The sequence below is a fragment of the Alligator sinensis genome, unplaced genomic scaffold, assembly GCF_000455745.1.
Source record: "Alligator sinensis unplaced genomic scaffold, ASM45574v1 scaffold569_1, whole genome shotgun sequence".
Taxonomy (NCBI): domain Eukaryota; kingdom Metazoa; phylum Chordata; order Crocodylia; family Alligatoridae; genus Alligator; species Alligator sinensis.
The window spans coordinates 3,161,494-3,176,036 of record NW_005841914.1 but is presented as its reverse complement, the minus strand read 5'-3'; the positions used below and the strand labels follow the sequence as shown (position 1 = coordinate 3,176,036).

The 14,543-nt window shown below is 45.8% G+C and overlaps 1 protein-coding gene across 1 annotated transcript; it reads right to left on the bottom strand.

The window, feature by feature from the left end:
* Nucleotides 1-6,148: 6,148 nt before the first annotated feature.
* Nucleotides 6,149-14,486, bottom strand: CUNH1orf158 (chromosome unknown C1orf158 homolog). The gene is made up of 4 exons (XM_014517558.2): nucleotides 13,003-14,486; nucleotides 10,683-10,796; nucleotides 9,642-9,816; nucleotides 6,149-8,683 (listed from the first exon to the last, which is right to left on the bottom strand). The coding sequence occupies exons 1-4, from the start codon at nucleotides 13,111-13,113 to the stop codon at nucleotides 8,490-8,492; spliced, it is 594 nt and encodes a 197-aa protein (XP_014373044.1). The 5' UTR covers nucleotides 13,114-14,486; the 3' UTR covers nucleotides 6,149-8,489.
* Nucleotides 14,487-14,543: the final 57 nt, after the last annotated feature.

Genomic DNA, 14,543 nt, shown 5'->3' with positions numbered 1-14,543 from the left:
TTCTTGTGCACCCAGTGTGGGAAGAGCTTCAGCAGGCAGGACCATCTCCAGAGCACACGGGGGAGAAACCGTTCACTCGCACCCCGTGCAGGAAAAGCTTCACCGAGCGATCTACGCTCACGCAGCATCTGCGCGTGCACACCGGGGAGAAGCCCTTCTCCTGCAAGGAATGTGGGAAGAGCTTCACCCGGAGCTTGATGCTCACTGCCCACCAGGGATGGTGCAGAGCCAGCAAGGTGGTTTTAATCCAGCCCCTTGGTCCTGGCAGCGTGTTCCTGTCTCCACCTCCTGCCGGGCTCTTGGCCTCTTACGGGAGCAAGCTCCACAACCTAATTGTGCATTGCATGGGCAAGAGCGCACTCTTTTGTCCATTTTAATGCTCTACCTTTTGGTTTCATTGAACATCCTCCTGTTTCTCTGTACACGAGCTCCCAGGCAGGCAGGTAACCCCACGGGATCACTCACTAGACATTTCCTCCCAGGGAAAAGTGGGCTGAGAAGGAAGAGAAACCGAGGAAGAAAGTGAAGCAGGTTCTGAAGTGCGATGTGAGGAAACCCAACCCTCTGGCCCCCGGGACGCTGCCCGCGGCCGAGTGCCTGCTCTCCACGCTGTGCTTGGAAGCTGCCTGCAAAGACCTGGGCACCTTTCGTGCAGCCGTGAAGAACATCAGCTCCCTGGTGTTAAATCCAGTCCTGAAAGGAACCTACTACTCGGTCGGGCAGCACAACTTCTCCTGCCTGGGCCTGGACCGGGAGTCGGTGGAGGCAGCTGTAAGAGATGCTGGGTGTATCATTGAGCACATCCAAGAGGCTCCAGAACCTGCTCCCGAATCCATCTCAGACTACACCGACCTGGTCAGTCTGGTGTCACGCAAGCAGCACACTGCGTGAGTCTGGTAAGAAATGAGCAGCAATGAGGTAGGGAGCAGGGGCAGAGGCTGTTTACAGCCTAGCTTGCAGGCCACTGGTAGCAGTGTGCCCCTTAATTAGATCCCTGTCCAGAGGGTGGAGATGGGGTGACCCAGCTCCCCCAGTCAGCTGTGTTGTGCCCGGACCAGCTTCAAGGCCTCGATCGCGTAGCCCTTGCAGAGAGCGGGCAGCTGCTGTCACCCCTGCACCGTGGGGCAGATGGACCTGGAGACAAGGGGTGATGCAGGGCACTCCTCCTGGGATGCCTGCTGCTTAGGCTGAGCCAGGGCAGCAGCACAGCTGAGGGGACGGCCACGGGCACCATGCCAGGGCCACAGCATGCGGATGCATGCTCACAGCATCATGTGGCTGCTTGCGGCTCTGTTCAGTCCTGCTGACTTGCCCTGAGCCCAGACCATCCTGGGCCTGAGATGGTGCCGTGTGACTGCCCCGGTCTATGTTAAATACCCCTGCTACAAACTGCTCTGGCAGGGGCCAGACAGAGGGGAAGCAAATAGGAGGGTGTCTGGCCTTGTCCTGCACTGCCTGGGGGTGGTCACGCTATTCCCTGCCCAGACCAAGGCCCCTGGGGCTGGTTGGCTGCATGTTATGCCTGGCAGGCAGGGGCATGTGAGTGCAGCAGAGACAATTTCTGTCTGATGTTGACCCAGCACCAGGGTCTCCGAGCTCCTGCCACCGTCCTTTCTTGCAGGTTACTGTATACAGGCACAGCCACGTGCACCCTCTGGAAGGTGCTCTCCGCTTTCCCCAATATCTCCCACCCCCATCTTTCATACCATGAGGCCCAACGAGGATCATTGCCCAGAACGACTCGCAGCTGCTTGAACTCCACTGGTCTGCTCTGAATCAGGCCCAGAAAATACTCTTATTTGCTATCACGTGGAAATTGCTCCAGGAAAGTGGCATCCTCCAGCACTAAATCAAACGGAACTGGAAACCTTGGCTAGTTTGTGAGGATTTATTTCATGATTCCCCCAATTTTTTAACTTGTTTCAAGAGACGTCTTTGCTGTGAGCACACCTATCGATTCTGACACTCAGCAAGTGTCTGTTGTGTCACAGGGATTCACGGGCAAGCCGGACTTCACAAAAGCAGTCAGGAAACCTTGGTTGTGTGGCAAAATGTCCGTTTTACACTTGCAATCAGGACTTGTAGTAGAGCATCTCTACTACGCGTCCCGATTGCCTTTTCCTCTAGAGCAATACGGCTACAGCCTGGATACCCGACACATTTTACACTTGGAAATTTCAAGCCTGGGTTTCCTCTCGCTTCTTCTGCTCATGAGCAATTCAACGTTTGTTTGAAAATAATCGTCCCGAGGACAGCTTCATTAAATCGGCACATTGATGGCAAATGATCCCAGGTTGCCAATATGGCATGTTTCAACAAAATGAAGTTTTACTGAAGATGTTCTACCAAGATATTCATGTTTTGCCATTAATTCATCCTCTTTTATAGTGATTGCTATTCAAGTGTCTCAGGGTGCTCTCCAGATGTTAATACATTAAGCCTCACAGCACCAGAGTGAGGTTAGTTTAATACCGGCAGTTCATCTTAATAGTGGTAGGTTCAAACTACAAAACTGGAGCCACAGTTCAGATCCCAGTGTTTAGAGATATTTGACTTTTGGTTCCCATTTCAAGTCTGTCTCTCTCTCTGCGGACATTTCGTTTCTCACTCCTTTCTCCCTCCACAAATTGTGTTATACAAGCCTCTTTTTCCTGCACAGTTCAAATCCTTTGGTGAAGGAGGTGGGAGTTTTTGGTGTGTATTTTTACTTAGATACCTCTGCAAATAAGGTATAATTCACTATGCTTGTATATTTGACTCAAGACAATAAACTACCAGGATATGGACTTGACCGTATACTTCTTACACCACTCTAGCTTCTGTTGAAATTCTCTCACAGACAAGCAGATCAGACCCTTGATTATGTGCAGGAAGCACTATTCAAGCCAGGCCAACTCCTTACTGCTAACATTGTCTAGTCTCTCCTGCCCATACACATCTAGAGCGGTAATCCCAAATCTGCTGAGTTCTGTGGTTTAGTCATTTAATTTTAAAAGGATAAGTCATTTTATCTGTTCACGCTTATGCTGCAAGGAGCCCAGCCAAGGCTGCACAGTGTAGCCCAATATGTGAGGACACATTTTGCATTCTGTCTAATGGGACCTTACTTTGGTTCCTTCATGGGGTTAAACTACAGTCTGAAAGACACACAAATAAAAGCACGTCCAAGGAGCAACTCAGATATTAAGGAATTTTTTTTCAACAGTCAGGACTGGAATGAAATCTTCAAGCCAGCTTCACAGAGATGTACTTGTCTTTTCATAATTCCCAGTGCACCAACCTGGGCATTTCTCCCCATGTGTGACCTTTGGTTTTAGACATGCTGCAGATAATCATGAATGTTTCATTTATCATAAATATTTAATATTTATAAAAGATTGAGGTCTAGCTTTCCAAGCAAACTGGTAGAGGAGGGTGTAACGAAGGCTATCCTTGCATGCGTGCCGAACCAGCATTTCAAATGCATGGAGTCAGTTTTGCTGTTGACTGGGTTATAAATCCCTTGTAATAGAAATCTGCAGTTATACGTCAGACTTTTCTTGTAGGTGCAGTAATGCCAGAAGGGTCCTTTTTGGATTCCTCATAAAGTAGATTTTCAAGGGATGTAATGGTGCAAAGTTGTGCTGGGTGTATGCCAGCAACCGTTTTTAGACTCTTACTTGCATGTGGTTTGCATTTATATAGATTGTGGAAGTCTGACTCTAGGATTCAGAAGTGAAGTAGGACATGTAAAACTTAATTGATTCGTCAGTCCTCTTCCAAAAGAGAAGCTAGCACTGCTAGTTGGTTCCTAGAACAGACCTGTATTCAACTTGCTTCTCTTTTATACATTTTTATTTGATTAGCCTGGTATGCTTGCCTGGGTTGGGAATAGTCACTATACCGCAAGATGTCACTGTTCTGCGATACACAAGGATCTTTGCTCCCAAAGGAGCATGATTGGCTCAAGTTTGATTTCTGACATCAATCATATTTAACTTGGAAGAAACAAAGCTCTAATTATAATGTATAAAATTCATGCCTGTGCAGAGGCACCGTCTTGATCTATGCACCACTCAAGTTTTAAGGCCTCAGCTGTGCAAAGATTGAATTCAAATGCTTAAAAGATGCACACGTCTGTGAGCAGATCCAGTATTGCTAATCTCAAGCAGGGAAGATTTAAAACAGAAGTGAGCAAAGTCATTTTTAGTTACCACCACTGTATTAAAAGTATATTACTGCATAATAAACTTCACTGTTAGGCTGTTTATGATAGCAATGGCAAAAAACCCCAATAGAAATAAATGAGATCCTTCAGATAGTGGATCCTATTCTAAGGAAGGCTGGGAAAAGAACTGATTGGCAGCTCTAATGGGTGGATGTAAAATGAATATTTGCCTGGCATTATTTTAACGTTTATTCTAGCATCCAGCTAACTGCAAATGCATTGGTGGGCCTCGGGTAGCAGTTTGTACCCAACTTGAACCTCCTTGTGGGCTAAAATCTCCTCTTGGAGTCAGGTGTTCATAGATAAGCAATGTTTGCATTTAAATCAATTCCAGAGCTAGGACTTGCACCAGCAGTCTGTCAGCAGTTCATTCACGTGCTCGTGAACAATTGAAAACAGCAGCAAGGTGCCCCATATAGCAGCAGAAAGGTCACGCCTATGTTTTCTTCTAGGTTTACCTTGTCTGGTAGTGTACAGCCTGACCACGAAGCTCATTTTGCAGGTTGTCTCTCATGTAACGTGGATGAAGTGAAGCCACAGACACCTACACGTTCAACAAAGACGAGTGCAAAGTGCCGTGCTTGGGATGAAATAATGGGATGTACAAATACAGACTGGGGAATGAGTGGCTAGGCTGCAGTACTGCAGAGACGGAGCTGGGGGTTACAGTAGACTATAAAAGGAATAGGAGCCAACAGTGTGCTCCTGTTACAAAAAAGCCAACGGTATACTGGGTTTCAACAGGAAGGTCACTTGCAAGCCAAGGGAAGTGATTCTTCTGTCCCATTCAGAACTGGTGAGGTCTCCCCTGGAGTATTGTGTTCAGTTTTGGTCCCTGCACTTCAAGAGGGATGTGGATGGATTGGAAAGAGTCTAGTGGAGAGCAACAAGACTGTGTAAAGGCCTGGGACATTTATACTGGAGTGGAGGAAGTTTAGGCTGGAAATTCGGAGAAACTTTCTGACTATGTGGGTGATCAAGCATTAGAACAGGCTACCTAAAGACGTTGTGGACTCTCCATCCTTGGGAAATTTCAAGAGCAGTTTGGACACATCCTTGCCCGGGATGGTTTACTCCAGGATGGTCCTGCCTTGAGCAGCAAGTCCCTGCCAGCCCTAAGTTTTTTGACTATTGCAATGGGAGAAATCCGGGTTCACCTTGTACCTGGACTTCCTTCTCTTTTGGCACATGAGTAGAAAGTCTGAGAGGTGCTGGATATGTTTCAAGGCAAAAACAAATTCCTTGTCCTCAGCTTCTCAAAAGAAAATGTAGGAACCAGGGTAGAAAGGGAAGTTGGAGGACAGAGACAAGTTAAATGAGATGTACACACCTTCCAAGAGTAAGATATCCAAGCTGTACTGCAGCACCTTCAACCATTGGGCCGGAGCCCGTGGCAGCGTGTTTGTACACTGAACACACTTTCCTGGTGGAAGCTTAAATAATGACTCTGAACCAAGCCCTGGATTTAAACACTTCCGCACTTTGGGGATCATCAAATCCAGAGCCCAATCCAGAGTCATACTTGGTTTGGTCTAGCTCTAATACTGTACTTGAACTCTGCTTCTTTGCAAACTGCTCATCCTCCTAGAAGAAAGAGGAAGGTGGAGCTGCATAGACTTTTGACCGGCTTCCTTAGGTCCTTCAAAAGATAATAGAATAAGGGCTTTCCATCCAGGAATTTAGACCTTAAATGTCAGGTTTGATCAACCTGTTAATTCAGAGAGAATTGGGAATCAAAACCCAGACCCTGATCTTAATTTTGTTGCTAATCCCCTTTTCTGTAATGGTTGAACGAAAACCATTGATTCAAATACCTTTGAAATTTGAGGTGTTCTGAATCTTAAGAAGAATTTTGCAGCAGGGGCTTATCTGTAAGTCAAGAGCAAAAATTCAATAGGAAAAAATTACTCAGTAACACTGAAACAACTTGGCATTATTATAATGCATTATTTATTTCAAAGTCTGTGATAGCTGAACCTCTACTTCCAAGTGAACAATAATTGAAAATGGACATATTGTTTAAAATGAAATGTCAGGCCTGTAAAACCTACCATCGTAAAACCTCGCCAAGATACAGTTGTTCGATTTTTATAACTTGTATATACAGCTTTATAACTGGTGCTTGTATAATTTGTCTTTCTTATGACCTTATTGACATTGAAACTTCCATGTAGCCTGTGACTACTGCCTACTTAAGTCTATAGCTGTGGAAGAAATCGAGATAAGATTTTCTCTTGTTTAATCTTTCTGTTGATACCGTAAGTTATCTTTTGCAAGCTGCATATAAAAAAACTGAGCTGCATGCTTTGATTTTATTCCTTCTTTAAAAAGAAAACAGTGTAACCTTGTTTTAAACAAGCCAACAAGACAAATCTGCACGCACCAGTTATATAAACTTTGCAAATCAATTTAGGAAAATCAAGGTAGTGTTTCTCTCTTGTTTAAATAATCAACTAATATCTGGCTTTACTATTACTGTTAGAGAGGTCTTTTGTTCGTGGGACCTGAATACAGAATTTGGAAGAAGACTGATGACCACGTTGTTGTAGCCTTTACTCCACTAGCGTAAAATCCTACTCCGCAGTGGAGCCTACGGCTGAGTCCTGTCCTGCTTCTTACAGAATATGATTGTTCAAGTCTTTCTTGTACTGGCAAGCACTTACACAAAAAGTTTCACAGAGGCAAATAGGGCAGGAAATCTCTTTCTGCCCCCACCCCAAATTAGGCTTAATACCTAGTGTAACTGGCTGCCCAAAATATAATCTACACAGGGATAACTGGAGTTAAATCCCATTCATCCTGAAAAATTATAATTCTACATAAAAACCATTAAACTCTGCCCTTGTTTTGAAGACATCCTGGTAAGCATGAGTTGGGCTCAAGTATAAACTGATACTTTCTCTGCTGAGCACCTTGGCTTCTTTCTAGCCTTACTGACACCCTGTTGATTCATTTCTTTTGAATATTTGGAGGTATTATGTAACTCTCAAGCCAGTGACCTCCAAGTGCTAAGCCTCTCAACTCACTATGGAGGTGAGCAAAGATCCTGAAACCTGCTTTACATGTAGTTGCCTGCAACAAAAACGTGAGAAACCCAAAGATACTCTTGACCCAGAGTGTCAGTCATACGGGCCCACGGATCCAGCCCACAGACATGGGTCATCTGGCCCATGAGCGTCTCTTGAGCAAGGTACAGGTATTCAAAAGCTTGAGGTAGACTCGACCTAAGTTGCACAGTTTTCTGTAAGTGGCGTAGTTTAGATCGGTAGTGAACAGAGCACACCTTTGCCCTAGGCAATCCTAAACCAGGTTCTGCCATTTTTAAACCAGTCTATGTATGCTGAACTTCTGTTCTGTTATGGGTATACTTACTTATACTGGTAAAAGTGTAATGTCTGTACCTGGACTTGGTCTGGACTACCCCCCTCCAGATCTGGCCAACATAGCTGCTTGCTGAGACAGCCAGCACTCAGGCAGGAGAGGGATTTAACACTTACTTACCTGCTGCCACGTTTCCAGGTTTGGATGACCATTTGGTGTACAAAACCATGGAAAGGCAGTGAGCAGTGGTATTATTGCACCCTCTGTGCTAGCTGCAGTAATGCAGTGGCTCTGGCGTCTGCAGTGAAGAGCCTTGCAGGCCAGATCCAGAGATAAGATTGCCTGGCCTCGGAGAAGCCATGTGGTGTGGATTTGGCCCATTAGTTCACTCGAATTTAGCTCCACAGTATGCATCTGACCCACTAGCCCACTTGAGTTTGGCACCCCCGCTCCCGATTTTATCCACACTGCACTTATGGGGGTCTATCTTCACTCTAATGTGAAAGCATCCCATTTCAGATTTTACCATCGGTGTACAGTGTGCTGAGATAGTGGGAAATGCTGAGTTTTTTGTAAGCGGTAGGCAGAGCTGATGCCTGAACGAGGGATGTAGGTAACTGAAGTTCAGGTTCCTGGCATGAATCAAGGCCTTAAACCTAGGTTTTTTACATTCTCAGTGAGTCCCTGAACCACCAGGCTACTACCTGTCCTCAAGTATGGAAGATTTCCAAGAAGCTCTCGGTAGCAATATCATCCAGGCAGCCTCCACTCCATGCCCGCTCTTAGAGGATACACATGGAGTGCTGTTATTCTCATTTCTGCCACATGGAACAAAATATTTTAGGTGTTTCAGCAACCTGCTGTATTTCAGTTGCAATTATATCACTATAAGCAGCCTACACTGAAGCATCAATTATTGTAGCATCTTCAGCCAGCTGCCCCATCATATTCCAGGCTGAGGTTATGGGGAAACACACTGCCCATTGCTGGAAGATAATTTTTGGGTTGAGGCCTGATGCCTGACTTGGTGAACGGGATAAGCAGAAACAGGTGGTTTTTCATAGGAAACGGTATAGACACTGTTCATTGGTCCACCTTCTTCTTTGGTCCATTTTTTCCACAGCAGCCCAGAAAGGCCATAGTTGGTGGGTGGTTCTAGAAGAGAAAGTGCATTAATGTCAAAGATAATAGAAGGAACCTTTTGATCACTGGGGTCTTCATTGCACAGTGAATATAAAGATCATTTGGAGCATCATGTCAATAGAGTACAACATTCAAAGACCCCCACCCCCAAAATAGATGAGTAAAAGGAGAGCCCCCTGCTACCTATTGAAAAACGAGGGACGCGGCACACCCGTGTAGAGTTCTGGTTCCCCTCAAATGCACAGTGTCCCCGGGACGTGGAGAATTTAGCAGCTTGTACATGTATTGCGGAAATCCATTGTTCACAGTGATGCTGGGCAACTACAACAGCTTATGGGACTGTCGGTGAAACTTTCAAAAGCACCTATGTGACTTAGGAGCCAAAGTGACTGAGTCATAAGATGAGATGTAGGCTTCTAAGTTTTCACATGTCCTTGGAAAATGAGATTTAGGATCTAAAGTTTTTGAAAAAAAAAATTGTCCTAAGCTTGCAAGGGCATCAAACAGATGCCTAATCAACTCTGTGCAAACCTGGACTAGAACAACACCAATCTTGGGAATTCCCTGCTCTAATCACTGGATGGGACATTGATTGCATGGTTCCTATGCAGTAGGAACTGAATGGCCTACTATGAATTTAATTTTCAAAGAAAAATATGAACAGGCTAAGTTCTCCCCCTACCAGTTATACCCCATGTCAGCCACTGCCTTCAGTGGCAGTTGTGCTATTGCCTATGTAAGGAAAGGTTTTTACAAGCCTCCTTTGTTAATTGTGAAGTGTTAATTGTTGTGATTATGATTATTCCCCTTTTACAAATGGGAAGGAGAGCCACGAAGCGGGTAAGAGCTTTACATCCAGTGAAGCCTGTGCAGAATTGCAAGTAAGAGAGACTCCTCTTGTTTCAGGTCTTAGGGACTGACCATTAACCCAAGCTGAATCTATCTCTGAACAGATAATGCGGAAAACTACCGAGAGTCGGGAAATCTGATTTCTCCGGCAACCAGGTATTTTTGTGTTGACTCCATCTGCGGAAGGCAGGCAGCACAGGATTGCCATGTCTGTTGTAATGATCGTCATATTCTGAAACCAGATTCTGGTTGTTCGGTCCTTCATCACGGGTAAAGAGAAACTTCTTGGGCAGGCCCTATAATGAGATATGAACAAAGCCAGTGGCTAGTACGTGCGCAGGACCTCCAAAAGGTGGAGGAGATTTGGGGGGTCAGATTATGCCACAGGTGATAAAGTAAGGAGTGCCTGGGTACCTGGGCCCAATAAAACCCTGCATTTGCACATGCAATCAGGTACATTCCCAATCAAGTCAAGTGCTCACATCTGGCGGTCATGTGCGTTTACCTACCTTGAACACTGACTTGGGCTTTTGCAGTTGAAAAGCTTACCCTTTTGTGTTACTTATGTCTTGACATGTCTCAGCATGTACATACACATGTGAACACACTCACTCTCTGTCATCCCATTCTGGAGGGAGCAATTAAGAAGGCTGGGATGGGGGATATCGCGGAAGAGACTTTATAAGGGGGTTATGGTTGGGTGATAGCTAACATTTTGCTGAATCTAGATCCCATTAATGGCACACGCCTTTCCTGTGTGGTGCAACGATGAAACAGAGAACATTTTTTTCACTAGTGCATCTCTGCTGTAGGAGGGCAGGACCCCTATCGGCACTCTGCCTTAGGGCCTGTTGGCATGGTACTCCTCTCACCACCCCGCAGCCCCTTCTCCCACTAGAAACGATGCTCCTTTCTGTCACTTGGGGTACTGTCGGCAGCAGGCACTGCAGAGCATGTGCTATCACTTCTCTGCAAGCCATCGTCCTGCCCGAGGCACCCAGGGTGGTTCTGGGGTCCCCTTGCCTCCGTCTCTCTCTCCCTCCCCCTGGGCACGTACGTATTTGAGGAGGTAGGGCAGAATTTGAAACCTTATTACTCTTAATTCATTCCTCTTTTCTGCACTGACTCACCCATCCTTCAATCTGAGACTGCTTTCACTTACTTCAAGTTTCTTCATCACGCTTCTCTTCACTGTTTGGTCGGGAGCAGAGAATGGGAAGCGAACAAAGTCTGTCCTGTAGGTGCTGTTGCTGGGCTTTGTAAATTCTTGTGTCGGCTAGAAAAAGAGGTATGCACTGCATCTGGGTTATTCACACTCAGAACGGCTGAACCAAGAGACCAGGAGCCGTCATCAAAACAATTGCCTCTTGAGGGAGATTTTCACAGCGCAGAAACTGGGCATTGAACTCATTTGTGCTTGTCCACCAAAGCAGAAATGAATCTGGTGTCTACAGAACCTCTGTCAATAAAAAGAACCACAAAGCCAATGGACGTGGCTTTAGAGTCACTTGGGGAAATACTTGCTGTTTGTTGAAGCCTTTCTTAACCCTCTGTCGGGTACTCAAATCAATTAGCATAACCTCTCTTTGTGAAATCCTTTGCGTGTGAATGCACGATGGGCTTCAAATACAGGCCCTGCGGTGGCTTGTTGTCATAGCTTTTTTTGTGATCCAGGGATTAGTTATTGGAGGGGGAAGCGGAGGGGGAAGAGCAGTTGATTTCACTCTTCTTGGTACTTTGCTCATCTCCCACCGGTTCAGGGTTGCTCCCTACCAATACACTTTCTAAGATTTATCCAGCCTAATCTTAAGTCTCACAATTATTATAAATTCATGAATCACTTCTTTTGAAAGGAATAGGTGTGTTTGGTAAAAAAAAAAAAAAAAAATTCTGAAAATATTTTGCTCAGTTATCCTTACGACCAATATGGTATAATAGGAGGCGACTGGGCTCCTGGAAGTGCTGGTGTTTACCCGGCATAAACCCAGTATTCACAACAACCACGATCTTCACAGGTCCTCTGGTACCTTTGCTAAATAGGTGGGGTGTTGCAGTTATTAGTTCATGAAGCGGGAGAGGTAACCAGGCCTCTGTCCTGTAATGCATGTTCACTTCTCCCAGCACTGCCCTTCCTCCCTCCCTTCCTGCCCTCTGTATTCAGATCACTCTCTCCATTTTATACACTGCTCTACGCACATCCTGTCACAGCACCTGATGGAGTGAGCTTGCGCTCACAAAAGCTTATGCTAGATGTATTTCTGATTTAGTTAATCTATAAAGGTGTAAATCTACCCTGCCTTCTGTGTATTAAATTGCCAATGCAATATCACTCTGAGATGATTGGAGGTTAGTGGTGGGGGAAATATTATTTTTTTCCCATGGGAACCCACTGAGGTAAGACCATATAGAAATAGGAAAGAGAAGGGCCTTGCCCCGAGAAGCATGTATTCTAGGGTATTGTCCTCTATGCAATAAATTGCACTTACTAGTTACAATTTTTTTGATTCTTGAAGATTAAAAAACCCCCCAACACAAATACAAACTATGTTAGACATGCAATTTGAGTGTGGAGAGGAAGAAAAGAGGTTGTCTAAAAAGACCTCAGTCTCAGGGTGTTGCCATTTTAATAAAGCTCCAGTTATCAAACCGTCTTACCCAGTAAAACTTAAATGTATTTATTTTCTTTTTGAAAACTAAGGGAATTGCACCCTTCCAGGAGAACTGTTTGTGACATACCATTATGAAACAAGCTGTTTTTGTTGCATTTTGTTTTGGGTTTTTTTCCAAAGAGGTGCTCACAAAGACAGATAGCATATGTTAAAAGAATGGAAAGTTGGTAAGGCTCATGAATCTCACAGCGAAACACAAAAGTATGCTACAGCATAATAGGAATAAAAAATAATGAAGTATTATTACAACACTTCTTTCACCTAAGGAACCCAGGATGCTTGAGAGATTTTTAGATGCAGGTGATAAAATGTCTGTTGGTATGGGGGTCACTTCAACAACCACTAAAAACCGTTGAGAAGGAAAGACGATAGCTTATTAACAGTACAAGATATAGGGATAAACATCTCCTATGCATTTGTGGTCATCTCAGGCAGACAAAGTAATTACCCAGCTGGAATGGGGCTGAAACACTGGAAGATAACATACCTAGTCCTGGGAAAAATACCATGGGAAAATACATGGCCAAAGGTCGTATGTTGTCTGTCAGCCATACTGTGCCTTTATACTCGGGCATTGCTTCAGTCCTGGTTCAGTGGCAAGACTGCCAGCCCCTGCCCAGGATGCAGGCTGGTAAACCGATTTCTGCCATTCCTCCTTTGTTCGTTTTAAGGTGGGTCACAATCCCAACTTCCCCAATATTTGGTGGTTGATCATCTCCAGAGCATCCATTCCAACTTTCTCTATTCCTATTTTCCCTCTTCCCCTCTATTGCTATTTCGCCGCTTTCCTTATTCCTCCTTTCCCCATCTTACCCTTTGCCTGTCTTCGAACCAGTTTCCAATGAGAACTTTACTGGAGTATTTTTGTTCCATTTTCCCCATGGGATGAAACAGGTCCTCTACGTCTCCTTGAGATGCAAACATGTTTCTTTGTCTCGCAAGCTCCACCTTCCCTCCTATAACGTAAGAGTGAATAGCTCCTCTACCCTTGCTCTTCTGCAACGTGAACGGTTGTCAGTATGTCAGGCAAAAGAGCTCAGGTAGAAAGGGGCTCAGACTTCCACCTGCCTGCATGTAAGGTGAGATAGTGACTGTGTGCAACTCATTAATTCAGATGCTTCAGAATCACCATTGTTTCCGTTTCCGTGGGGATTGGCAGTGTGTGTAAACACTCTCCAGGCAACGGCATAATCTATTGCTAATAAAGCAAGTTGTCACCCATGAAAGCTTATAGCTCTCTAAACCAGGCCATAAAGTGCCACCCTGTCTGATTTGAGACTAACAGTAGCTGATTACCTCTCTCTATTACTAAGATAGTAATCTTAGTAATCCTTTTCTACTGAAGTAAACTGAACATTTTCCACTCACTGAACAACACTACATTTCCCCAAGTGTGCTCAAGAGTCCTGTAAATTGTAAAGGAAGAGCATAATTAAAGAGGTAATACTTGGACATGAAAATGGCACTAGCTTTAATAAATGCCGATAGAATTTAGGAGGGATACAGGCAATAAGTTATCTCAGAAATTAAGTATGCTTCTGTTGAAAATAGAATAAAATACCCAAAGTACAGTCAGGCCTTGATTTACACAGTGGTTACGTTCTTGAAACAACACGGTGCAAATAGAAATTGCGTAAAAAGATACCAAGAGTCTATGGGAAATAAGGGTTTAGGTTCCAGATGTGGCTGATAATTTGGCCGATAATCGCCCGTGCTGCATGCAGCCGCAGCACAGCATGCAGGCAGCGAGGAGCACAGCCCAGCAGTTTAGAGAGCTGTGTGCAGCTGGTACGTCTGGTGTGGTGGAAGGGGAGGGGGGAGGGAAGGAAGGGGCATGCGGGTGCAAATCAACGCCCCCCCATGGTAAGGGAGGAGTGGGGCAGGGGCAGACACTGCCCGGTTGGGGCGGGCCAGGCATGGGAAGGAGCTGCAGCTCATCTGGGGGACGCAAGGGGAGAGGCTCCAGCCGCTGCATGCACCCCAGGAGGGCATGCGGGGGGGGCGGCTGTGTGCCCCCAGATCTATGTCAGGCGGGCTGCAGCTGTGGGCTGAAGCTGGGGCTGGGTTCAGGGCAGCTAAAAGGGGCCTAGGTGGGGGTCTGCAGCCACCCCAGATTTCGCTGTAGCCCCACTGTAGTCCCCTTCTAGCACTGCCACCGCCCACCCTGAATCCAGTCCAGCCCAGCTCAGCCCCTGCCAAGAAGAGCCCCACACAGCCTGAGCTCAAGCCCACAGCTGCAGCCTGCCCTGCCCCGTGCAGATCCAGGGGGCATATGCCCCACCCCCCCGGCTCTGTCCCGTGCCTGCTCTGCCCCAGCTAGGCATCGCCTGTCCCAGCCCCTGCCCCACTCCCCC